We start from the raw sequence: 25,280 nt of genomic DNA on the forward strand, positions 1-25,280 counted from the left end.
AACAAAGTGGCACATAATTGTGAAGCGGAAAGAAATAATAAAAGGTTTTCAAAATTTTTTTACAAATAAATATCTGAAAAGTGTGGCGTGCATTTGTATTCAGCCCCCCTGGGTCAATAGAACCACCTTTTGCTGCAATTACAGCTGCAAGTCTTTTTGGGTATATCTCAACCAGCTTTGCACATCTAGAGAGTGACATTTTTGCCCATTCTTCTTTACAAAAAAGCTCAAGTTCGGTCAGATTGGATAAAGAACGTCTGAGCAGCAATTTTCAAGTCTTGCCACAGATTCTCAATTGGATTTAGGTCTGGACTTTAACTGGGCCATTCTAACACATAAATATATGTTTTGATCTAAACCATTTTATTGCAGCTTTGGCTGTATGTTTAGGGTCGTTGTCCTGCTAAAAGGTGAACCTCTGCCCCAGTCTCAAGTCTTTTGCAGACTCTAACAGGTTTTCTTTTAAGATTGCCCTGTATTTCGCTCTATCCATTATCCCATCAACTCTGACCAGCTTTCCTCTTCCTGCTGAAGAAAAGCATCCCCACAACATGATGCTGCCACCACCACCATGTTCCACACATAGCGTTTTGCTTTTAGGCCAAAAAGTTAATTTTGGTCTCATCTGACCAGAGCACCTTATTCCACATGTTTGCTGTGTCCTCCACATGACTTGTGACAAACTGCAAATTGGACTTCTTATGGCTTTCTTCTAACAATGGCTTTCTTCTTGCCACTTTTCTATAAGGGCTAGATTTGTGGAGTGCACGACTAATAGTTGTCCTGTGGACAGATTCTCCCACCTGAGCTGTGGATCTCTGGAGCTCCTCTAGAGTTACCATGGGCCTCTTAGCTGCTTCTCCGATTATTGCTCTCCTTGCCCGGCCTGTCAATTTAGGTGGACGGCCATGTCTCGGTAGGTTTGCAGTTGTGCCATACCCTTTCTGTTTCCGATAATGTGCTCCGTGATATGTTCAAAGCTTGGGATATTTTTTTTTTATAACCTAACCCTGTTTTAAACTTCTATACAACTTTATCCCTAACGTGTCTGGTGTATTCCTTGGCCTTCATGATGATGTTTGTTCACTAAGGTTCTCTAACAAACCTCTGAGGGCTTGCAATAACAGCTTCATTATTCGGAGATTAAATTACACACAGGTGGATTCTATTTACTAATTAGGGGACTTCTGAAGGCAATTGGTTCCTCTATATTTTAGTCAGGGGTATCAGAGTGAAGGGGGCTGAATTCAAATGTACACCAACATTTTTAAAACCATTTATGATTTTCCTTACACTTCACATTTATGTGCCACTTTATGTTGGTCTATCACATAAAATCCTAATAAAATAGTTTTTTTGGTTGCAACATTTTAATGGTAATGCATACTTTTTCAAGGCACTGTAAGGGGGTTTTTAGCAGTAAAGTTCCTTTTCAAGAAAAAAGTTGCTGTTGATCAGAGCAACCAATCATCCTCCAACTCTCATAAAGTCTAAAATGGAAAATAAATAAAAGAAGTGAAGTTTTTCCTTTTGTAGATATTGATAGAGCAAGGGCCTGCATAACCAAACCAGATGACACCATGCAGTACTAAAAGCCTTTATTTTACTTCTAAATAATCTCCGTATGATTTTTAATATAAACATAACTTAGTGAATTTAGTATATAAAAATCTGGCTATGCCGGAGGTTGGATGGGGGTAAGGGGCAAGGGTGTCAGGGCAAGGTGTACCTTTTATTCTCAATGAAATGTCAGATGATATGGTAGAAGTGTGCCCACTTTAACATAGCATTTACACTGTTCACTTAGCCAATAGGTAACTATTAATTTTGAAAAGTACAAAATTCATATAGCTTAGTAAATAAGATAAGGCTGTGATCACTTTGAATAACCACATTTGCAAAGATAATTTAAAAAAATAAAGGATTTTCGCTTGTCCACAACTGGATGATTGAAGTGAATACAGCCTTTCCTGATTCACCAAGCTAAGTGAACATTCAATTTGCAATGTGAAAATAAACTTTACAAAGTGAACAGTAATTCCTTCAGTAAATAAACTCCATAAAGTCTAGTCAGCCTAAATTTAATAAAGTATTCTTAAATTTTAGTGCAATAATCTATACAATCCTATCGGAATCTGTCTTGTGCTGGTCTGACTTCAATAAAGTGAATTCTGATTGGTCTACACTTAGGAATTTAGAAATCTTTATTAAATAAAGCCAATTATGTCATACTTGTTCTGGAGTATTGAATAAGGCAGAATGTTTGTGAAGACAGAAATATTGCAGTTCATCAAGCCCCCAGAATAGGTTTTACGGTTATTGAAATGAGCAGAATCTATTTCGGCTAATAAATCAGGTAGATTTTGCATGCAGTCTGGTTAGTGTAAGTACATAGACATCTAACATACTGTTGGAGGACTCTGTCTGGTGCACCCAATTACCTGTCTGTCATCACACACACACATTAACAGCTTCTTCCGTCCCCTGGTGAGGACATGAAATTAATAACCGGTGCCTGTCTCAGGTAATTGAAATAGCAGATTCAAAAATCTCCAGAGGGGGCCAATTATAAACTATTTAATGACATTCATGAACATGTGGTCTAGATGCATCATCCGTCACCAACTATCCATATATCCTTGTACATCTGGAAGTTTATTAAGTTAAGAGTATATCTCATATTTATGCTCCTTCAGAAAGGTTACCCCTGACGTGTTTATGCGATGCTATAATATTGATGAGACAACCAGTTTATACGTTTTTGTCACAGCCAGTCCCATCCTTGAATTTTCAAGCCTTTCGAGTATTGTTGTATTTGACCTTTCTAAAAGCAAAAGAAGAATAGAGGAAGTACATAATGGAGATTTGTTTCAGCTTCATATAGAAACTACATGTTAAAAATAATCATTTAGACGGTTCGATAGTTTAGGAGGGAGGAGTGATAGTGGTGTATTTCATATATACTGTATATTTGAATGTAAAAGATAAATAGGTTTGGGTTTGAAACTTCCATTAAAATGGCTTTTGCATTAAAGAGGAAGTAAACCCTCCTCTGACACTTTTACCTATAGGTAAACCTATAATAAGGCTTACCTATAGGTACAGTAAATATCTCCTAAACCTGCACTGTTTAGGAGATATTTACCTTACATGCAGCCAGTGACGTCACTGGCTCATGCGCTCTGAAGGAACGGCTGCTGGTGCCGTTTCTTCAGAGCCCCGTGCCGTGACTGTCGGCACCCGCGCGCGTGCACGGGAGTGACGTCACTGTGGCTCTGGCCAATCAGATGGCCGGATGCCGCGATCCCGGAAGACGGGCGACTGGACATGTCGCCCGTCATAGAGGTGAGCGGACGGCACGGCGGGGGCTCGTTCTAAGGTAAGTATTTAATAATGAGCTAGTATGCGCTGCATACTAGCTCATTATGTGTTTCTCTTACAGGCTGCAAGAAAAGAAAAAAAAGGTTGTTTGGGTTTACAACCTTTTTAAAGGGTTATGTGATACGGGAGATTGTGGGTGTCTCAATGTTTGATTCCTTCTGTCTCACCCCCTGGTAGTGTGTACTTGTTCACTCTTCCCCCAGGAAAAAATGTAATGTGCACAAAGTTACCAAAGGCCGGAGGGCTGAATGGACTTTGCTGGTGGCATGGAGGTGGAGTTGATGTGACCAGAGGGAGCAGGGTAGAGAGCCCAGAAACTCCAGGACAAGCCTCTCCTCTCTGCATGTCCCTGCAAAGGTGCCATAGGGGGAGCGAGACAGGTGGGCAGTGGTAGAATAGGCCTGAATAGAGTTACTGCTGAAGGATGCCATGTCAGGGGTGTTGTGCCGGGGGTACTGGGTTCTTTGTAAGCCTAAATGCATAAGTGGTCTGCTTGTAAGCCTGCACGGAGGCTTCTGTAACTGGATGTCACATGATAGGGTATAGGCTCCTGGACTGCATCACCCCCCCGGCCTAAGGTAAGCACAAGGTGGTTTATCTAGCACGGGGAAGGCGCTCATTAGGATTAAAGTGATTTTAAAGGCAGATTGTAACAAACATGTCATACTCACCTGCTTTGTGCAGTGGTTTTTAACAGAGCAGCCTTGATCCTCCTCTTTTTGGGTCCCCCACGGGCGCTTCTGGCCCCTCCTTCCTGCTGAGTGTCCCCATAGCAAGCAGCTTGCTATGAGGGCACCCAAGCAGGCTCACTCCCAAGCCACTGCTCTGTGTGTCCATTCACACGCGGAGCGTTGCTTGGCCCCACCCCCACTCTCTTCCCATTGGCTTACTGGCTGTGATTGACAGTAGTAGGTGAGGAAGAGATGGGGGAAAGCCACTGCTTTTGTGCACATCACTGGACCGAGATGGGGCTCAGGTAAGTAATGGGGGGCTGCTGTACACAGAAGGTTTTTTACCTTCATGCATTGAACACATGAAGGTAAAAACCTTAAGCTATTTGGAAGTATAGCTAGCTTTTAGTCTACATTCAGACCTATGTGATGCAGTAATGTAAGTTTTACATGATAGTAACAAAAGGCACTCCGTGCAGTACTTTACAATTTATTTAAAATGGCACCCCAATGCACAAGTACAGTAGGTGCCAACCGACTCACACTGCAGTGCAGTACAATATACAAAAGAGCTCAATTTCCATGCACTGGCAGTTCTTACTTGATGAAACGCCTGTCTTAATGCAACACACTTTACCTAGTATGTAGTAGCACACTGCAATGGAACGGCATAATGTAAAGAGGGCCTTACTATTACGATTTGCACTTCTGGCTATGTGATGTGTGGACTTTGAAACTTTTGGGAGGCTACAAAATCACAGGAATTATGTGCTTTACTTTGAAATTTCCAGCTCATTAAAGCTCAGCTACTATATTGTGTCTTTGAGATCTTAGTATAGATGCTTTAAAGTAGTTCAGAGTTTAAATACACTAGATGCTTTCAGTGTTAAAAGAATTGTCATACATTTATATGACATCAATGCAGACTTCACCAAAGCACACTCTCTTTTCATGGCAGACCACAAGGCGGGTTTGGGGTTCCCCACCTGCAGAAATATTACCAAGCCAATCCACTACCAAGCATCCCTCTCAAAATACTTTGCCACCGTTGAGACTCAATTTGAGCTCAATTTGGGCAGCCTTTGAGGCAGTGCACTGCTACCTCCTAGGTAGGATCACCATGTTATATTTTATTGAAAGCTGCATATTTACAAAGGTAGGAAATTACTTTTTAATCTACAGAAACATGATAAAAATTACATAGGATTTTGCTGATTGGGTTTAGATGTATTTTCTTTTAATCAAATAGGTTTAGATGTACAGTATTTTAACTGCTGCCCTTGGTCCCATTAAACTCCTACAACCCACTAAGGCTTCTTTCACACGGTCCGCCTCCGCAGGCGGATCCGTGTTGCTCAGCGGGGATCGATCCGCGATCCCCGCTGAGCCGGGCGGATGACAGCTCCGTCTCCGCTTGCAGAGCGGAGAGGGAGGTGTCTCAGCACCCGCTGCCCTCTATGGGGGATCGGAGGAGAGCGGACCGCTTGTCCGCTCTCATCAGATCCGCTCCGCTCCGATTACTGAACGGATGGAAAAATAGGGTTTCCATCCGTCCAGATTTCAGCACAGGATCGGATGCGGATGGCAGCGGGTGTCAGCGGAGGTGACCTCCGCTGACACCCGCTGCCCCATAGAGCTGCATGGAGGATCCGATCAGATCCGCCTAAAAAACTGACAGGCGGATCTGATTGGACCACCCATGTGAAAGAGCCCTAAGGCTGTAGATAAGTGAAAAAATAGGCGCTGGTAATCAGGTAATCAGTGGTGGTGTTCCAGGTGTGTTAGGGGGTATTAGATTGTCTACACCAATCAATTATGTCCATAGAGATAAACCTCGTTTACCATTAAATAAATAAATAAATGGTGGACTTTAAAATCATCTAGAATACCATAATGTGAACCTTTTGTAATAACAACCTAGTAAAAAGGTGAATATATATCTCTGTGTCTATATGAAAATAGGTAACTTTTAGTGATAATAAAATTGCAATTAGTGACACTTGTGTTATAAAACCTTGTATGACATAAAAACGCATGTAATTAGCAATAAAATCTATAAAATCTGTAATTCATTTATATTTTTGTGCGATAGGTGAAAGAAAGTCCGTGATAAATTGCAATTAGTGACACGTGTTGTAAAACCTTGTTTGACATAAAAATGCATGTAATTAGCAATAAAATCTATAAAATCTATAATTCATTTATATTTTTGTGCAATAGGTGAAAGAAAGTCCGTGGTGATTAAATAAAATCTTCAAAGTGCTTTTGTGCTCCAATTTGTGCTCTTGATAAAATTCAGCAATATTTGCTTCTTACCAGATGGCTTTAGGCCACAAGGACCTAGATCGCTTTTGATCCCTTTAAGGATAGATCAATCCTCCACCGGGTTTATGCAATCCAGGGATAGGTGGTAGATGTTCCAATCTGGAACTGGACCGCAGGATAGGGTCTCAAGCAGATGTACATGGGAAAATATGATAGGGAAGCCAAAATATAGTGTAAATCCGTTTTTATTATAGTGACAAAATAAAAGATAAAATTGGCTGCTTACAGTGTATAGTGCCTTTTCATGGCACTAGGTGGAAGCCCTGCATGTTTTGGGTGTATGGAAGTGACCACTCTGGTGCTCTGTAATAGGATACAGTTTCCTTCCCAGCCCCTGTAGTGTGGCAGCGGTGGCGTGCGTTCCAGACCAAAGCAGGAAATGACGTCGCTGGTTAACTCAGTTTACAGACCACAATGCATTTCGCGGTTATCGCGTCCTCAGGAAGTCTGCCCACTAAGGCTGCTTCATAGGACAGTGAAGTGAAAGTTGGTGGAGCTTACCCAAGAAGTTACACCTTTAGAGAAAATAAATCAGAGGAGCATGAAAGCTTTTGTGGCTAAAAAGCTAATGATGGGGACTTGCAGTCTTGAATATTTAAAAGCTGAACTCTAGGTAGATAAATTTAAAAAAAAGACACAAAATAATAAAGTTCTGTAATCATTAGAGCATCCCTTAATTATTTTTTTTTTTAATGCAAGCCCTGTAAGTACCTTAACCTGACATGGTGTAAGCCTCTTGTAACCCCTGAACAGCAGGGCTGGATTGTGAGAGGGCGTAGTACAAGGAGCCAATTAGTTCATATGCTGACAAAAAGCATGCTGATAGCAGAAGAAAGCATAGTGACAGAGAGATGAGCTCAGCACTGTTCCGCTTCTCCTTGTCCAGTCACAGGCTGGGGTTGGGTCCAGGCTGACCTGAGTCCAGAGGAAGTGGGTTGAATGATGTAGACCAGGGGTCTCCAAACTATGACCCCCCAGTTGTTCAGGAACTACAATTTCCATTATGCCTAGTCATGTCTGTGAATGTCAGAGTTTTACAATGCCTCATGGGACATGTAGTTCCGCAACAGCTGGAGGGCCTTAGTTTGAAGATCCCTGATGTGAACTATTTAACTGAGGACATCTAGTGGCCAAAAAAAAACTAGCGGCAATCTCTGGTTTGCAGAAGAAGCTGGTTTTGTGGTTTCATTTTTAATGGTATGCTTTTTTTCTATCCTGTTATTTGTTTTAAGAGTGTAACATAGAGAACAGGTCCTCTTTAACAGCATACTCTTTTTTTTTTGCGAAAATGCAGGTTCTCTTTATACTTTAATTTCTAAGAGGTTAAAAGTGGATGACTTGATGAAATAAAGAACAAATAAATAACATCAGCTGGAACAAGCAGATAAAGTCAATAATTTATTGTCCTGTATAAGAAGTTGAATTCAGATTTATAAACATACCATTGGCTAGTAAATTAAATTCAAGTAATGGAGATACAGACAACTGTACAAAAACATGAACAAACCATTGTCCTAGCATGGCAAACAGTAAATTACAATTAAATATATATATAAATATATATATATATATATATATATATATATTTTTTTTTTTTTTTTACTTAAAAAGTAAAAACAGTGAATAGCTCTAGAAACACCAGATCACAACCTGGACAAATCTATATGTAAGACACCAGAATCACCTCACACACAATTTCTACAGAGATGCAGGCAAGCAAAACGCGTGTAGGCGATGCATACCGAGAGCTGCAAATTCCTTTGTATAATAGCATTTGTAGTGTCTTCAGTATTTGTTCTTCATAATATGCCATTCAAAAATATCATAAAACATTTTACCTTAGACAAATATTTCATTAACAAAAATAAGGCAATAAAGAAATATCAACTGACCATGTATTTATTTACAACGACCCTATTCAAAAATTAAAGTACAACATTCCAAATTCCCAAAACAAGAGAAAAAAATAAATTTAAATGAGGATCTGTCACTTCTGGAAAATTGTTATCAGTCAGTTACTCAATACATTTTTTTTTTCTTTGCCAAACTGGCCTATGTGCAATTCAGTATTCACGTTAACACAACCCTCCTACAAACCTATGCATCAGTATTCCTCTCCTGCCTGAATTCTGTTTAGAAAGAGTGGAAAGGCAATTGTATGAAGGGAACCTGTCAAAACTGAGGCTCCTAGCTAAAAATGGAGTCTCACATTGCCCAACTCCTGAAACTAGACAATAATCTATTATACTTGCAGTGCCCCCCCCCCCCCCGTTTTGCACAGGTTAATTGCTGAGAGCGCTGACCAGAGTGTTCTGGCAGAGGAGCCGTCCCCATATCAGAACACAACAGCTCAGCGAGGGAGATTACTGTACTAACGTACTAACGTTGGATAATTAGTATGGCGCTGACAGTCTTTTTTCATTCAACCCGCTGGGTTTGAACTAAAAAACTGATAGCATGTACCAGGTTTTTTGGTGCTCCCGACTGCAGTTCCACTCCTGCCACTTGCACATACAATTTGTCCATGTCTGAAAAAAGACATCAACTGAGGTCGTATAAATTACAACACTGAAGTCGTATATGTCAGAACAGCATTTCCAAAGAAATACAGGCTATTGAGCATTTTTATCTGTTCCATTGGGGGGGGGGGGGGGGGGCAACACCGCAAGGGTAGAATATGTCCAATTCCTGGAGCTAAGCTTTAAGTTGTGCTAATTCAGACACCAGCAGGTGACTATACTATGCAAGGGAGTATTACTATCTGGAAGTATTACTATCCGGAAGTAGCCACAATTCCAGCAGTCAGGCCATGGAGGATAAGTGCAGGCTGGGCGTCGCAGACAACCTTCCTGACAGGTTCTCTTAAGAGACAGTGTCATCTGCTTATTTGGGGTAGAGTGACTGTACCTCCAGACCTTCCCCAAAAAGGTATTCTCAACCATCCCAGCTTTCTCACTGTAGGAGTCCACCCAGAGTTGGAGAATACTTGAGTAGATTAAATCACTGCCCCCCCTAGTGTTCAGGCATGGAAATGGCTGCTTAGTTCCAAGTTCTGTAACATGGGGGAGGCCACATGCGCCCTCATACCGGGAAGCCCTGATCTGTTAAAAGCAACAGAGCAGGGAGGTAGTGAGAAAGTGCGGATGAGTATACCTTTCTGGGGAGGTGGGCTAGGGTGCAAAGTGACACTGTCTCTTCAAGTATCACAACAGGGAGAAGGTGACATTAGCATGAGGTTAAGGAGAGGTTAGAAGGAAGAACTGTGATCTGTTACACAATCACAACCAAAAAAGAAAACCCTTTACCAGTAAATTGGGCCGTTGTGAAGTAGTGTACAGAAAATATGGCTAAACCGTGCAGTGATGTAAAGCACCCTTAGACTGGCCACAGATGTCAATTGTACATCTCCTTTAAATTTACCAACTCTAAAAAGTGAGAATCTACCTGACTGAATAAATTGGATAACACATTATTAAACCAGTTCCTCACTACATAGCGAATGATAAGTCTAACAGAGTTTGCAGGAGTGTACTGGAAGGGTGGGTCAGGAAAACACAGGGAGCAAGACAAACCTAACATGGACTCCCCGAACGCAGAGATAGCCTATCACTTCTGGTTCTTTACACCTTCACTGAGACAGGAAGTGAGGGTTAGTCTCTCCAAAAAAGACAGAGGAAAAAAAAAAACTTGACTGAGGTTATAACTCCCCAAAGTTAAAAAAATAAAATTTGGGCTAAAGATGGACTTTTAGGCAGGCACACTATATAGTTTTTGATTAGTGAAACAGAGATTGTATTATGTGTGGCCAGTCTTCCTGTATCAGATAATAGCACTCTGCGACCTCTTACTGCTAACCTAGAGGCATTTGTAATGACAATGTTCCAAAGAGCACAAGAAAACACATTTAATATTGTAATATCTAAAAACCATAAGAAGAAACGATCCTAGTTTCGGATTAGAATTCATATTGACATTTGTTCTGGAGCAACACAGTCAGGTCCTATTTTTAAAACCCTGTATGCTCAATTGAAAGTTTCTCTAAGTGCCTTTTCATACAGTGGGTCCCATCTGTCTGTTTTTGAGACGTAATTACACAGATCAAAGACGCACAGTAATACATCCTTACAGGTGGGCAGATGTAAGCGGACTTGTGTCCAACTAGATCTTCCCAACTACGTCAGACTGAACAGAAAATTTTGCATTTGGGTCCGCTTTTAGTGACCAGACCAGAGGTGGGCAGATGTGGCCAGCCAATTTAATTACATGGGTCTGTTTTTCTCACAGGGATTAAATCACGATGGATTGGATGTCACAAATGTAACATCCATACGTTACGATTTGACTCAGCAGGGGATCTATCTATGTTTACCTGCTGGGACTGAACAGAAAAGAGCTGTGAAAGGTCCCCAACTGGGGAGGTCCCCGTGCAATTCTAGAGGTTGGGATGTGGAAGACAGTTTGCTTAGAAATGTGCTAGTTAAGTTTCACTTGTAGCGTAAGTACAGAAGTAGGATGTTTATTTCTACAAATTTCTCAGCCTAAATGGATTAGAAAGGAGATATAATCACATCCCAAGGAGGACATGTCTGAGTTTAGCACCAGCAACAGATAATGTCATCTAATGACTACAGGGGCGTGTATTGTGTTGTTCCACGCAATGATAGCATATAAAACCCTTTGTAACTGTGACCCTTTGCTGTTCCATACAATGCAGCCTTTTAGGCTAATACCCTTGGAGAGTCAAGCAGTGTCCATTATAGGGACTGCCCACCATTGAATGTCTTCTGGCTTGTACATGCTCTAACCTTTTCCCTTTAATGTTCTTCGGACAACTAAAGTTCCTAATGTGAGTTGTCCATAACAAGGACATGTATAGTGGGAGCCTACAGACAGGGCAAACCTTAGCACTGAAAAGGCCCATGGAGAGCATATATATATATATATATATATATATATATATATAACTTTTTCAATCTAAGATACAGAAGGGGCAGGAGGCAAGTTGTATAAAAGTGAAAATCATGTCTGTATGTTCTTCCTAAAAAAAAAAGTAGGTAACGATTAGAAACCCTGATTTTTTTTTCATGTTTCCTTTTACTTGCTGTAATGGTGACAAAAGTTACACTGAACAGGAAGTGATGGTACATGTTCAACAGTGACACAGACAGAAATAGTTTTTTTTTTTTTTTTAAGGGGAGAAGGGAAGGCCAGTTAGTCCCCGTTGCAGATTTTTTCTCCTTTCCTGTTGTCATCATGGAGAAAGTGAGGGAAAATAGGATCTTAGGCTCCTTTCACACTAGTGGTTCAATCCGCTAGACAGAAGGGGAACCAATCTACAACATCTGTTTTTAGCAGATCAGATTGGATGTAAGCAGGTGTAAATGGACGCATGTCTGTTTACACCCATCGCTCCATAGAGGAGAATAGAGGGTCCTATCGGGTCGGCCTGAAAAAACAGACAGGCGGACTCGATAGGACCCTCCATTCTCCTCTATGAAGCGGTGGGTGTAAACAGACATGTCCATTTTTACCTGCTTACATCCAATCTGGTCCGCTTAAAACAGACGGTTGGGGATCCATTCCCCTTCTGTCTAACGGATCCGATCTCAGCTGGGCGTAAATGGACAGGCGGAAACTCTGGATAAGTGGAGTGGCCTGAACCAGTCATCCGCCAGCTCAGCGGGAATCAGCAGACAGATCCCATGTGTGAAGGGGGTCTTATGGAGCAACAGATAACAGTAAGTACCAGACAGGATTTCTAATCGTTTTCCACTCTATCCAAAACCTATAAAAAATATTTTGGCTGGACACAAGCTTGCTGTGCTTCTGGAAGTATATCCTGCAAACTGCAAAACAAGTGACCCAAGAAGACTGCACTGTAGACACTTAAGTTTTAGCTGCAATCAGAAAACTAACTTAAAGCAAATTAAACTCTATTTACAAAAATACACATATATCTATAGATAAAGCAGTCTGTTATATACATTCCGAAACCGGATGCTGCCTTATCAAAGGCTTAATCTAATTCTATACATGAGAACTCTGCTTTCTGCAGACTGCATGACATCCTTCAATGACTATGTACATGGAATGTAAAGATAATGCATATTTACTGAACTCATAAATCTCTCCTTAAATACAATCGCTCTGATGACAGTGAGAGGTAAACGACTATTTAACAGTTCCGATATCTGATAGGAGCATGTGAGATGGTTTGCCTGCAAAATGGTTTTAGTGTTCCTCTTTGTGTGTACAAACGTCAGATCATATCAGTGCTACAACCTGTGATGCTAATTGCTGACATCTGTTACAATTATCTACTTAAATACGAAAGGGTGGGCTATTTCCAAATGGAGATGTAGAACATGTTTTAAAAAGTCTTTGATTTCATTAAAATGCTCCTACATAATATATGGTTTATTCATTAAAACTATTCACTATTAAAGTGCATCTAAACTCAAGAACAAAAATGTAATATATTGCCGTTTGCCAGTCCTTAGATGTGGTAGCTGATTTAGTTTTCTTTTTTTTTTTTTAAAGGTTAGGGTGTCTATTTATGAAACTGAGACAAGCTACGATCATGATGATCACAGCTCATCTCCGATCATTAGCAGTTTATTAAACTGAATGTTCTCCGCTGATCATCTCAGCACACACCACTTCTCTTATTCGTTGTTACACAAACGATCAGTTTATGGAAGTGAGATCTCACTGGCCATAAAGCCTCGTACACACAATCAGATTATCGGACGATCTTTCGTCCGATTTTTGTAGCATGCTAGTCTCATGTGGAAAGTGAAGAGGTTACTTTCATACGAAAATTCTCATACGACAGAATTCTACGAGAATTTTGTCATGTGTTGAATTGTTTTGTATGTGTTCTTTCATTTCTGAGCATGCCTAGTCTTGTTCTTACGGATGAAAACTGTAGTAATTAAATGAAAAGCGGACGTTGTGTTGACGTACGATAAAAATTTTATAGCCTGCACATCCAGTTTTTGTCGTCAGAAAATTTGTAATCGGCTGTTGAAAGCACTATACTAACAATCCGAAAATCGGCAGATTGTTCGTCGGACTAAATTTTACTTCCGATCTTCGTATCGTGTGTATGGGTCTTTAGAGTGAACTATCTCCATCCCAGAATCTCCAGCCCAGAGGTTGAGTTAGCAAGGAGGGAGGAGAGAATTGGCTGAGATGTGAAGTGCCAGCTGAGAGAGAACAGCGAAAATCTCATCAGCCCCCAATACACATTCATCCCCATTCACACATCTGAGTGATGCTCCAGTGTCATGTTCTAAGCACGTTTTCAATGTGTTTTGTAGCACGTTTTTGGAACAGCACCATTCATTTGAATGGGACTCACTCTGCTCCAAAAACGTGCTCAAGAAGTTAATGCACCTGTTTGCGCTTATTTTAAATGTGCATTTTGCATGTCAGACATGCGATTCTGTACGGCACACTTTGCTGTGAGTTTAGCGCGATTTGGAATTACAGGCAGGATCATTGCCAGTGATTCCAAATCGCCAAGTGTGAACGGGGTCTTAATTTTACACCTGTGTTATTTGAATCACTATGACCTAGAAAGGGTGCTAGCGTGAATATACTTACTCAAGAAGCGCTATGACCAAAGACAGAGAAACAGGGCACACCAATATCTCAAAGTGTACATAAAGTAAGAAGCGGCCCCAGCCCAGTGATCCCAGATAACCACGTCTGCTGACATGTTTTGACTCGCCCACCAGGGCCTAGTCATAGACTGAGTCCTGGTTGGTGGGCCGAAAAGCATCAGCAGGCGTGGCTATTAGGAGTAGTATGGGCTGATGCCACTTCTCATTTTATGGACATTTGGAGCTGTTGGTGTGCAGCATTTCCATGTCTTTATGTTATTTGAATGGTTTAATAAGATATATTTTTAAAATAAAAAGGGTAAATGGTATAAATTTATGCGCCATTCACATGAAAAGGTGCATGTTCGATTATGATTTAAATATTAATATTTATGTTTTATAATTAGGGGGTGGAGGACTTTACTATTGTATTTTTATTAGAAAGTGTATTATTAGGTGCTTTGTGATTTACTTTCACCTATACATTCAGTAGTCTCCCCATTTCTTGCGAGATTATAGCCTGCATTCACAGTTCTGCTGTGTTCTCAGCATTTTTAGATTGCGTCTCTTCTCCTTAGGATATAAACCGGCATGCAGAGGGGAATTTGTTATTCTGAGAATCCCAGCAATCTTAACCGCAGGGATTTATTGCTGCTTAATAAACGCACACCTAATGTGTTTTCTCAAAGTACAGAAAAATAGATGCCAGAAATCCAGTGTGCTACTTTCTGTGCACCAAACTAAAATTTAAATGTTATGACCCTTCCCAGTTCTCTTTTATGTAAACTACTGAACACCTCCCCCACTATTGAAGCTTGGTAGGGAAGGTTGGCATTTGCGATCCAAATCAGCAAACTAGAGTGACAATGTTGCTCCTCCACAGGAGTGTTATCAGCCTAGACATTCAGGGGTTTATTTACTAAAGCTGGAGAGTGCAAAATTATGATCATATCTGCACAGAAATCAATCAGCTTCTAACTTCAGCTTAATCAATTAAACTTTGACAATAAAACCTGGAAGCCAATTGGATTCTGTGCAGAAGTGAGCCTAATTTTGCATTCTCCAGCTTTAGCAAATAAACCCCAAAGTTGGTTATCGGCAAGATTACCAGATAAAAACTAAAGAAAAAAATAAACTAATCAGACACCACATCTAAGAATTGGTAGGGATAAAATATTGAAATTTGTTTTTAAATACACTGTAACCATTTTTAAATAAACTTAAATAAGTTGTACATTATGATAAACTTAAAGGAGACCTTTCCTTGGAGGAACATGATGTCTGTTCTTACTACTTTTCATTATTCAAACGCTAAATGTCTGGCTGTCAAGTTGTCTCTCTGGAAGTACTGGTACTGAACTGGAACAAACAGAGTAAGGACCTCTGACCTTCCTGATCTGCATACTTATTCCCGGTCATTGACTCAAAAAGTAGCGAAGCCAGATGGTTAATGAAACAGCCGGCAAGTAGCATCTTCAGAAGCAGATTGGGAACAGCTACCCTTAAATTTCTCACTTGTACTTAAAAAAAGAAAGTTTTCTGACACATAATCCATATTAGGCTATTTGTTTCCGGGAAAAAAACACACATACAAAATGGCAGCTTCCCTTTATAAACACACTGTTACTTTGCCATGAAATGGTAGAGTGACAGTGCATATTGATAGAGCAACCCTCCTATCAAGGTATACTCATCCATCCACACCTCTCACTGCCTCCACAATGTCGGAGTCTGCCCTGTGTAAGCTCTATCCGCTTACCATTGTAGATCACGCCTCTGCACAGCCCCCTCTACATGGCAGTGTTTGGTTTGGGCCTAGCGACTGCCTGCTCAGGCTTGAGTACTGTCATGTGAGGTCACATGCTCACCCTGACCTATACTCTAAAGTCACACTCAGTGTTAATTGTGCGCCGGCTTCTGCAGTGCTGGGAGGTAGTAAAGTAGCACAGATAGGTGAGTACACCTTGCTGAGTGGGCTATTAGTAGACACTGTGACCTTGCCATGAACTAGCAAAGTGACAATATCTCTTTAAAGCTAAGGCAGACTATCGATGAGCCATTTTTTTTCATCCATCCAACCAGCAGGTTGAATGAAAAAAAAACAAATGACTTGATTACTCAATCCACACAATGTGGATGGGGAAATCCTCCCTGCTGAGCTATTGTACCCTGACAACAAGTAGATCATTAGATCAACTTCTGTACAACCTCTCTACCTATACATGGATTGAAATTCAGCCGATCCTTGCTAAACCAGCCAAGTTGTGACCCATGTATGGCCAGCTTAAAGCCTGGTACACACTGAGATTTTCTTCATTCAACCCAGCAGGATGAACAAAAAAAATGGAGGGGCAATCTCCACATTGAGCTAATTTGTTTTGACAGGATCTGCCCACCCCCCCCCCCCCTCTTCCAAAACACACTGGCCAGAACTCTTATTGAATGCCGGTTAGCTGCTGGTTTTCCAGCATGCCCGTTTGACAGAAGCTGGACATTAGGACAGGCTGCTTTACACACTGGCCAATTGTTGGCTGGTTTCTGTTGAACCTGCCAATTTTCGGCTCGTGCGTACAAGCCTTAGCTCAGCATGCAAGGATGAACTTGTCTGATGCATTCTCTACTATCAGGGGAGGAAGTTAAACAATGACTGTTATTAGGAGAAAGAACTAATCATACAAAATGACCTTAAAATAATGCTAAAAGCCATCCACAAGTATGTCTGTGAAGGTTCTTAATTATCCAGGTCATGGTATAGCTAGTATTAGTTAGTCACATTCAACTAGACTTTTTGAAGCTTATCCAAGCCATGGTTCTATCTGATAAGCTTGGATAAGCTATTAAAGATTTTCAAACATTACATAACAAGTCCAGTAGAAAGTGACTACTACTGGCCATGCATAAGCATGTATGTAAAATTTCCCTCAACTGTAGGAAACCTAGGATTGTGTTTCATCACATTGATGCAGAGTGCAGCCTTTTCTTTTATAGGACCAGTCATGTTAGGCTACAGGAGTCTTCTGGAAAACTATTTGTAATGTCTTACAATGGGATTACTAGACAGTCAACTGAATGGTGAAACATATCCCTCCTCACAACAGGAACTTCTGTCAATTACTATTAGCTCAATATTTTGAAACCATTATATATATGTACATGTGTGTGCGTTAATATTATTCATTGCTTTATGATTAACAGGTTGTTTGATTTGAGTGTACCAGACCTTTAAAAACACTTAAGTGTGCAAAACAAAAAGATTGCACTGGTAGTAGAAGGCAGGAAATATGGCAACGCTTTACAATAAATAGAATTTATCTGTAGGATATACAGGCAGTGCAATCACCCGTGAATCATTGTGGCAGTGATAATATGGTTAGGGCAAGATCATGCAAATTACAGATTTGAGTGGGCCATGTAAGCTGCACCCCCAGGATGGGCAAAGCATCTTGGCACTTCCTCTCCAAATACCTTCATTCCTGCTATATGTCCATGACTGGCTCTATATAGTAAGTACCAGGATGGGGGTACATGAGTAATGGTGGCACATGTGACTTTTATCAGCTTCACTATGTGCCAGGGTAATTTCTATTTACAGAGGTGAGGAAGCATGCACAGACAATCTACAATGCATAAAATCTGACCTGTGTAAAGGGTTACAGAATGTAATGGTGCCCACAGACATAAGACCATCTTCATTAGATTTGAGAAAGATTGTCCATGCACACCTTATGACCACTCCAGAAAAACCCTGGCCAACAATTGATCAGTAAGGATGAATTTTTCTGGCTAATCTGTACTATTTTCAATCAATATAAGGCTGGGCTTCCTCTTTCGTAGGCATTAAGGTGCATGCTTGACCAATCTGAATGTGCTAACTTATGGAAAGATATTTCATAAAAAACTAGATACTCATCAGTGGAGTTTGCTGCTTTTGTAGCCACTGCTTTTACAAGAGATATGATGATTTTTTTTCCCCATCCCACTAAAGATCACTTTTGTAAATCACAGTTATATATTATCAGCAAGGCTACTCAAGTACTCAAATTAAGAACTGTCTGTGCTACCTCAAAGCAACCAATGACATTCAAATCTGAAATAGAAATTGAGAGTTGGAAAATTAAAGCTTAAAATCAACTGGTTGTTATGGGGAAATGCACTTGGTTCTTATTTCAGACACTTTGATGATTGAGACCCACCATATAATCTCTAGTATTTGTCTTACTGGGTTGATTATCCTTACTGAAATGTAGATGATAATAAATAATCAGTACTGTCCACTGGGACAAATACATATTTAAGGAAACCTTTACTGAGAGAAATATGGAGGTAACCAATGCCAGTTGCCGGGCTGTCACTGGCCCGGAATAAGCAGTCAATAAAGGCATTGAAAATGATAAACTCGCCATACTCGTTTAGGTTCAGCAACTTAGAAAACTGAATTGTTGAAAAAACATAAACAGCCAAAAGACTAACCAAAGACTAACTTTTTGACAGATGATTGAACAGTAGCAATTCACACATTTTCCCATTACCTTTAAAAATAAATTAAAAAAACAAATGATCCTGTAAATTACACATATTTTCAACCCAGCTGTGACAGTCTGCTACATGCTGCAAAATGTCTTTCTGATATACAAATTAACCTGGGTGTTAATATTCGCACATATAAAAGCATTTGTGTCATATCACACAGCCCCATTCTAATATCACAGACCCATTTAATGAAGTCTTCTTCCAGTGTATTACTCTCATGTCATAACCTATTGGCTGCTTAACTGATCCCGTAACAATTGTCTCTGACCAAAAATCCCTCTAAACCCCAAAGTGCTAAAACCCTCAGTGCATTTAAATACATGGCAATACATCCTTTAAAATCTTCAACAATTCTTGCACACAATGTGACATTTCACCAGGGACAACAATATTCTCTGCACCAACACAACTGTCAATACTCCTTGTCTGATTCGCCTTAAACACTTATTTAAGAACTTTCCTTGCTCGCAGTGGTTGGTCATATTTTAGTTAGTATGTGTATAATTAATACAATGGCATCTGCAGTCATTCAAGAGAGAAATAATGCACTAGTGTGGGTTAAAGGTAGTCATAAAACATGATTAAAACTGAGAGGAAGAAGAAGAAGAGAAACCCCCTCATGGATTAAAGGCAAAACTTACTGACTCACCTAACTGTAACTATACTCCAAAGGCAGTGCATTAGAAGAGGAGCTTTCTCCTGTACCTCTGTTACTGTGCCTACACTTGCATAGGGTTTCCAGGTATTGGTGCTTCCAGGCAGTGTGTGTAAATGTGCATACGGCATAGACAATTGTTATAAAAGGTGAATAGGAGTGCTAATCCTCACCGATTGCCTGACCTAGGAACAGCCCGTACTTCCCGCTCAACCAACCAAGCCACATCTTCACTTCCTGTTGCTAAGGCATGTCAGACTAAGAAATGGCAAAGCTTACTGATGGTTAAAGGAAACCTTACCTTAGAGAACCATGGAGTCTGCCATTGATGTGTTCTTATTCTGCAAATGCTAGCTGCCTGGCTTTCATGGTAAATCTTAAACTTAATTACCTTGAGTCACTACCCCAAAACAAGAATGCAGATAAGGACTTTGAATTTCACTTGGATTGTCATCATCTGCAAATGAAGTAATTAAGTATTTAAAAATAAATGTAAGGCATAGCTTTTTTATTACCATTTGTGTCTCATTAGAGAGATTTTACTTCACTTCCTTTAGACTCAATGGAAAGTGAGAGGATATCTTCCCAATGTGAGGGAAAAATCCTCTTAGACAGTTGTCACAGGAACAAGTGTCACTATTGGAAGATTTCTACACTACTCTTGTTCTGGTAGAAAATGAAATGTTTGGTTTACCCTTCCTTTTATTCCCAATGAAATTGATGAAGAGGACAATAGAGAGGGTGAATCAGGGGCAATATACCACAATATAAAAAATTGCAATGGTTCCAACTCCTCACCACTCTATCCAAATAAAAAAAAGGATTGTTTTACTTATGGCACTTTTCCACTGCAAGTACCTGCTCGGCTCTACTCGGCCCTGCTTGCTTTTCCACTGCTGGTACCGCATGGTACGGTGTTGGAACGGTTCGGTACGGTACGGTTTGCTTTTCCACTAAAGTAGTACTAAAGTTAAGTGGGTGGGATAACAACGGGGTGGGTGGGATTCTCTGACCAATCAGTGGCTAGTAGTGACTGCATGCAAAGGATTGTGGGATATGGTACCTCTTGGAACCACAATCAAGTAGGTACTGTTTTTGAGAGCCGTACCGTTCGGTTCCATGCAGTGGAAAAGTGCCGCCGTACCGTACCGAACCGAACCTACACCATACCATGCGGTACCAGCAGTGGAAAAGCACAAAAGCGTGCCGAACCGTTCGGTTCCATGCAGTGGAAAAGCGCCTTTAGAGGGTGCTGAATAGCCTGTATTGAGTAAATATAGTAGGTTTCTTGCTTGACAATGTAGAGATATCGAAGAAGCCCAAGTATATATACATGAGGGAAAAATATAAAGGACTTGAGCACTGCATTCTGTAAAGGGAACCAATGCTTGTGTCCAAAAGAATGTACTATACTATGGCAATCTTTATATAGTTGGAATTCTCCTAAAGGTTCCAGGAGAGCCAATACATTTCAGAAATCTTCCTCTTCATCAGAGCTAATAAACATGTTTGATAAAAAATATGTAAATGATATAACCATAAACATGAAAAATCCTATGTGTATGTATTTTTTATGAATAAAGTTTTGATTAAATCATTTGCATACTTTTATATATGGCATTATAGGTTTACAGTTTAATAGTGAATATCAAATATGTTTATTAACCCAGACTGGCTCTAAAGAAACCTTTACTAAAACCTTTTCTAAAGGAATTCTTGTAAACATATCATCAACATAAAGGTTGCCATGGTATAGTATATTTCTTTGGACTTCTAAAGGAGTGGAGCACCCACATTCATTTTGTTTTTAATTCTAAACCATAATTGAGGCAGCGGCTTAGAAAAAGCCGGGCAGCTACCATTTTCAGAAGGTCAGCAAAGGCAGCCCCCACACTTTAAAGCAGGCATTCTCAACCAGGGTTCCTTCAGAGGTTGCTAGGGGTTCTTTGAGCAATGAGCTGCATCTGTCTCTCACATTAGAAACCAATGACACCAATTGATCTTTTTAGCTATCTGTAAGGAGGTATTCGTACAAATGACCACAAATGTAAGGAGCATTCTTCCCAGTGACCATCACACGAACGTATCATGAGCTGTAGATTTAGAATTATTAGTAGAGGTTCCCTGAGACCAGAAAGTTATCTCAAGGGTTCCTCCATGTTAAGGTTAAGGTTGAGAAAGGCAGTTTTTAAAGGTTTACTTTAAGTGAGATACACAGCAGTTTCTTCAGCCAGACACTTCATAGAAGAGGTCCATAGATAGTACCAACAAAACACACATACTGTACCAAATCTACTTCCTGTATGACTTGCTCTGTACATACTCTTTACATACAAAATGTCCTATCTGTGAAAAGTTTTCAGCCGTCTCTGAGTGAAAAACATAAGCAAACCAGGACCTAAAATGAATTCAGCCAGAGTGGACGAGAAATCCCACTGCGACACGCTTGTCGTTTGTACAGATATTTAAAAAATAACATAAAATAAAAACTCTTGGTGCAGCGGAGTTCAGGAATGGAGCCAGCTTACAGGGACCCAGAAGCTGTCTCTCTCCAGCCTGTCCAGAGTGGATTTGAGTTCATTGTGTGCTATAGTGAGGTCATCGTTTATTATAATTTTGTCAAAGTAGTGGCCATATTGTGTTTCCATGAGCTGTGCTGATCTTATCATTTCTTCAAAGTCTTCATCCTGCAATGACAAGAATGAGCAAATGTAACCAATGTAACAATTCATATAAACATACTAAAAAGGTCATTTTTAATAACTAATACTTCTGCTTTTGGTAAACCTTTGTGTTAGATGTACAAGCAGATATAAATACATTAACATATTGAAGCCAAATTCCAGATCTTACTTTTATAATCAGTTACAGCAAACAGTTTTTTCCCTTTTGGGATAAAGGTTTTACATAAATAAAGGCTGATCATTATAAGGAACTGTCAGTGGTAAATGGTTTGTCTCAGCCCTGTAAACGGATACATCTAGTAGAAAGCTTGTTCTTTTGAAAAACAACAGACTTACTGGCTGGATCATCCGAAGAAAATACAAGAAAGCCTAAAAACGAAAACAAATGCAGCCATCACATCTAATTATTGATAAGTTGCAATAAAATAAATGTTTTTTTGGGTCAAACACTACTTTGAATTAATAAAAAAAATTGACAAGGTAGATTAATTCCTCCTGCGATAAATGCCTGCACCAATGCACATTTATATTTAAATACTATATATAGGAACAAGGCTTCTGAAAACATTTAACATTGACTGAACTCTAAGCAAACAACCATATACACATTTCCAATACAATTATTTACCCGCCAAAAGATTTGAAATTCTATGGAGCCAGGTTTGTGATCCAGAACAGCCAGGTCCTGGACCTTCCTGGAAATTCCACTCGAGCCGAGCAATGCAGCGTAGTCTAGGACCCAACCTGGGACTGGACAGTGAGGGATGCGTACATTGATGAGATCTCTACTCTGCTCCTCCTACCTCTCAGGAATCTCCCAGTACTTAAATCTGAATGGTTTACAGAACAGAGTACAAGACAGACTAAGGTAATTTTGTCATATACACTCACTGGCTACTTTATTAGGTACACCTTGCTAGTACTGGGGTGGACCTCCTTTTGCCTTTACAACTGCATTAATTCTTCACAACATAGACTCAACAAGGCATTGGAAATATTCCTTTAGAGATTTTGGTCCATAGTGACATGATAGCATCACGCAGTTGCTGCAGATTTGTTGGCTGCACATCCTTGATGCAAATCCCACGTCCCAAAAGGTATTGGATTGAGATCTGGTGACTGTGGAGGCTATTGGAGTACAGTGACCTCATTGTCATGTTCAAAAAACCAGTGGTGAGACGATTTGAGCTTTGTGACATGGTGCATTATCCTTTTTTTTTTTTGCATCATCTTGCTGAAAGTAGCCATCAGAAGATGAGTACACTGGATTCATAAAGTAATGGACATGGTCAGCAACAATACTCAGGTAGGCCATGGCGTTTAAGCATATAAACATAGTAATTAAGGCTGAATAAAGACAATCGCCAATCCAGTTCAACCTGATTAGGTGTGTGTTTAGTGACGATAATCAATTCCCATATTCCTGTATATTGTGTTCTTTGGGATGCACGTCCAAGAGTCTTTTAAAAGTATACATGCTCCCCGCTGATACCACCAGTTGTGGAAGAGAGTTCCACATTCTTACCGCCCTGACAGTGAAAAACCCCCTACGCAGCTTAAGGGTCAACTGCTTCTCCTCTAATCTCATGGTGTGGCCACGTGTCCTCTTGCACTCCCTTAGACTGAATAGTTTTTTTCCTACCCTGGGATCACTATTGAGGTATTTGTAAATTGCAATTATGTCCCCTCTCAGGTGTCTCTTTTCCAGCGAGAATAGATTTAGCACTTGTAGTCGCTCCTCGTAATTAAGGTCCTCCAATCCCCTAATTAGTTTTGTTGCCCTTCTTTGGACTCTCCCCAGCTCCAGCACATCCCCTTCTGAGGATTGGTGACCAGAACTGGACAGAATATTCCAGATGTGGCCGGACCAGAGTTTTGTAAAGTGGCAGGATTATAGTTTTTTATCTCTGGAATATATCCCTTTTTTATGCATGCCAATATTCTGCCTGCTTTGGCAGCTGTCGCTTTACATTGCATGCTATTGCTCAGTCTGTCTTCCACTAGGACCCCAAGATCTCCTTCCTTGATTCCCCCAGTGGTTCCCCCCCTAGCAAGTAATTTGGATTTATGTTTTTAGCCCCCAAATGCATTACCTTACATTTCTCCACATTAAACCTCATTTGTCATGTAGTTGCCCACTCCATTATTTTGTTCAGGTCATTCTGTAAGATTTCTATATTTTGATGTGAAGGTATTGCCCTGCCTATTTTTGTGTCGTCCGCAAAAACTGAGATTGAGCTATTTATCTCATCCTCTATATCATTTATGAATAAATTAAACAGAATTGGTCCCAGGACAGAACCTTGGGGTACCCCACTTACCACTCCAAAACAGTCCGAGTACACGTTATTTATCACCACCCTTTGGACGGGCCCCTGTAACTAGTTTTCTATCCAAGAACAAACCATATGGTCGATATCTGCAGACCTTAGCTTGTAGATTAAGCGTTTATGGGAAACTGTATCTAATGTCTTTGCAAAATCCAGATACACCCTATCCGCAGCCCTCCCCCTATCTAGATGCAGCTCACCTCCTCTTAGAACGTTAACAGATCGGTCTGGCAAGAACGTCCCTTTGTAAACCCATGCTGATTACTACTGATGATACGGTTTTCCTCAGCAAATTCTTGGATATAGTTCCTCATCATCCCCTCCAATAATTTACCTACTATTGATGTCAGGCTGACTGGCTGTAGTTCCCCGGAATATGTCTCTGCCCTTTCTTGAATATTAATACCACATTTGCTTTTCTCCAGTCAACTGGTACAGTTCCAGTCAGTATGCTGTCCACAAAGATTAGGAACAATGATCTAGCTATAACCCGACTGAGTTCTTTGAGGGTGTAAGCCATCTGGTCCTGGTGCTTTGTGTTAAGCTTATCAAGTCTTTCCTTGATTCCAGCCTCTGTTAGCCTCAGCGGTATATCCTGTGATGTGCTGCTAACAATACTGTCATGGTCAGTATACTCCTCCTTTTCCTGTGTAAAAACCTGAGGAGAAGAAAGCATTTAGTAAACGATGCTCAGTTGGTATTAAGGGGCCCAAAGTTTGCCAAGAAAATATCCCCCACACCATTACACCACCACAACCAATAGCCTGAATTGTTGATTCAAGGCAGGATGTATCCATGCTTTCATGTTGTTTATGCCAAATTCTGACCCTACTATCTCTGAATGTCGCAGCTGAAATCGAGACTCATCAGACCAGGCAACGTTTTTCCAACCAGTTAGCCCATTCTCCTTTGACATCAACAAGGCATTTTCATTCACACAACTGCCACTCACTGGATATTTTCTCTTTTTTTCAGGCCATTCTCTGTAAACCCAAGAGATGGTTCTGCGTGAAAATCAAAATAGATCAGCAGTTTTTGAAATACTCTGACCAGCCTATCTGTCACCAACAACCATGTCAAGATCCAAGTCACTTAAA

At 40.4% G+C, this 25,280-nt stretch overlaps 1 protein-coding gene across 1 annotated transcript in view; it reads right to left on the minus strand.

The window, feature by feature from the left end:
- Positions 1-20,809: 20,809 nt before the first annotated feature.
- The window catches only part of MPP7 (MAGUK p55 scaffold protein 7), a 401,547-nt gene continuing 397,076 nt past the window's right edge, over positions 20,810-25,280 (minus strand). Inside the window, exons 16-17 of the mRNA XM_082259696.1 lie at positions 20,905-21,856; positions 20,810-20,873 (exon numbers count right to left, since the gene is read on the minus strand). Coding sequence (XP_082115822.1) covers positions 21,677-21,856 — 180 coding nt within the window. The 3' untranslated portion in view covers positions 20,810-20,873; positions 20,905-21,676. The remainder of the gene's footprint in view (positions 20,874-20,904; positions 21,857-25,280) is intronic.

Source organism: Pelophylax lessonae (genome assembly GCF_965119305.1).
Source record: "Pelophylax lessonae genome assembly, chromosome: 5".
Classification (NCBI taxonomy): domain Eukaryota; kingdom Metazoa; phylum Chordata; class Amphibia; order Anura; family Ranidae; genus Pelophylax; species Pelophylax lessonae.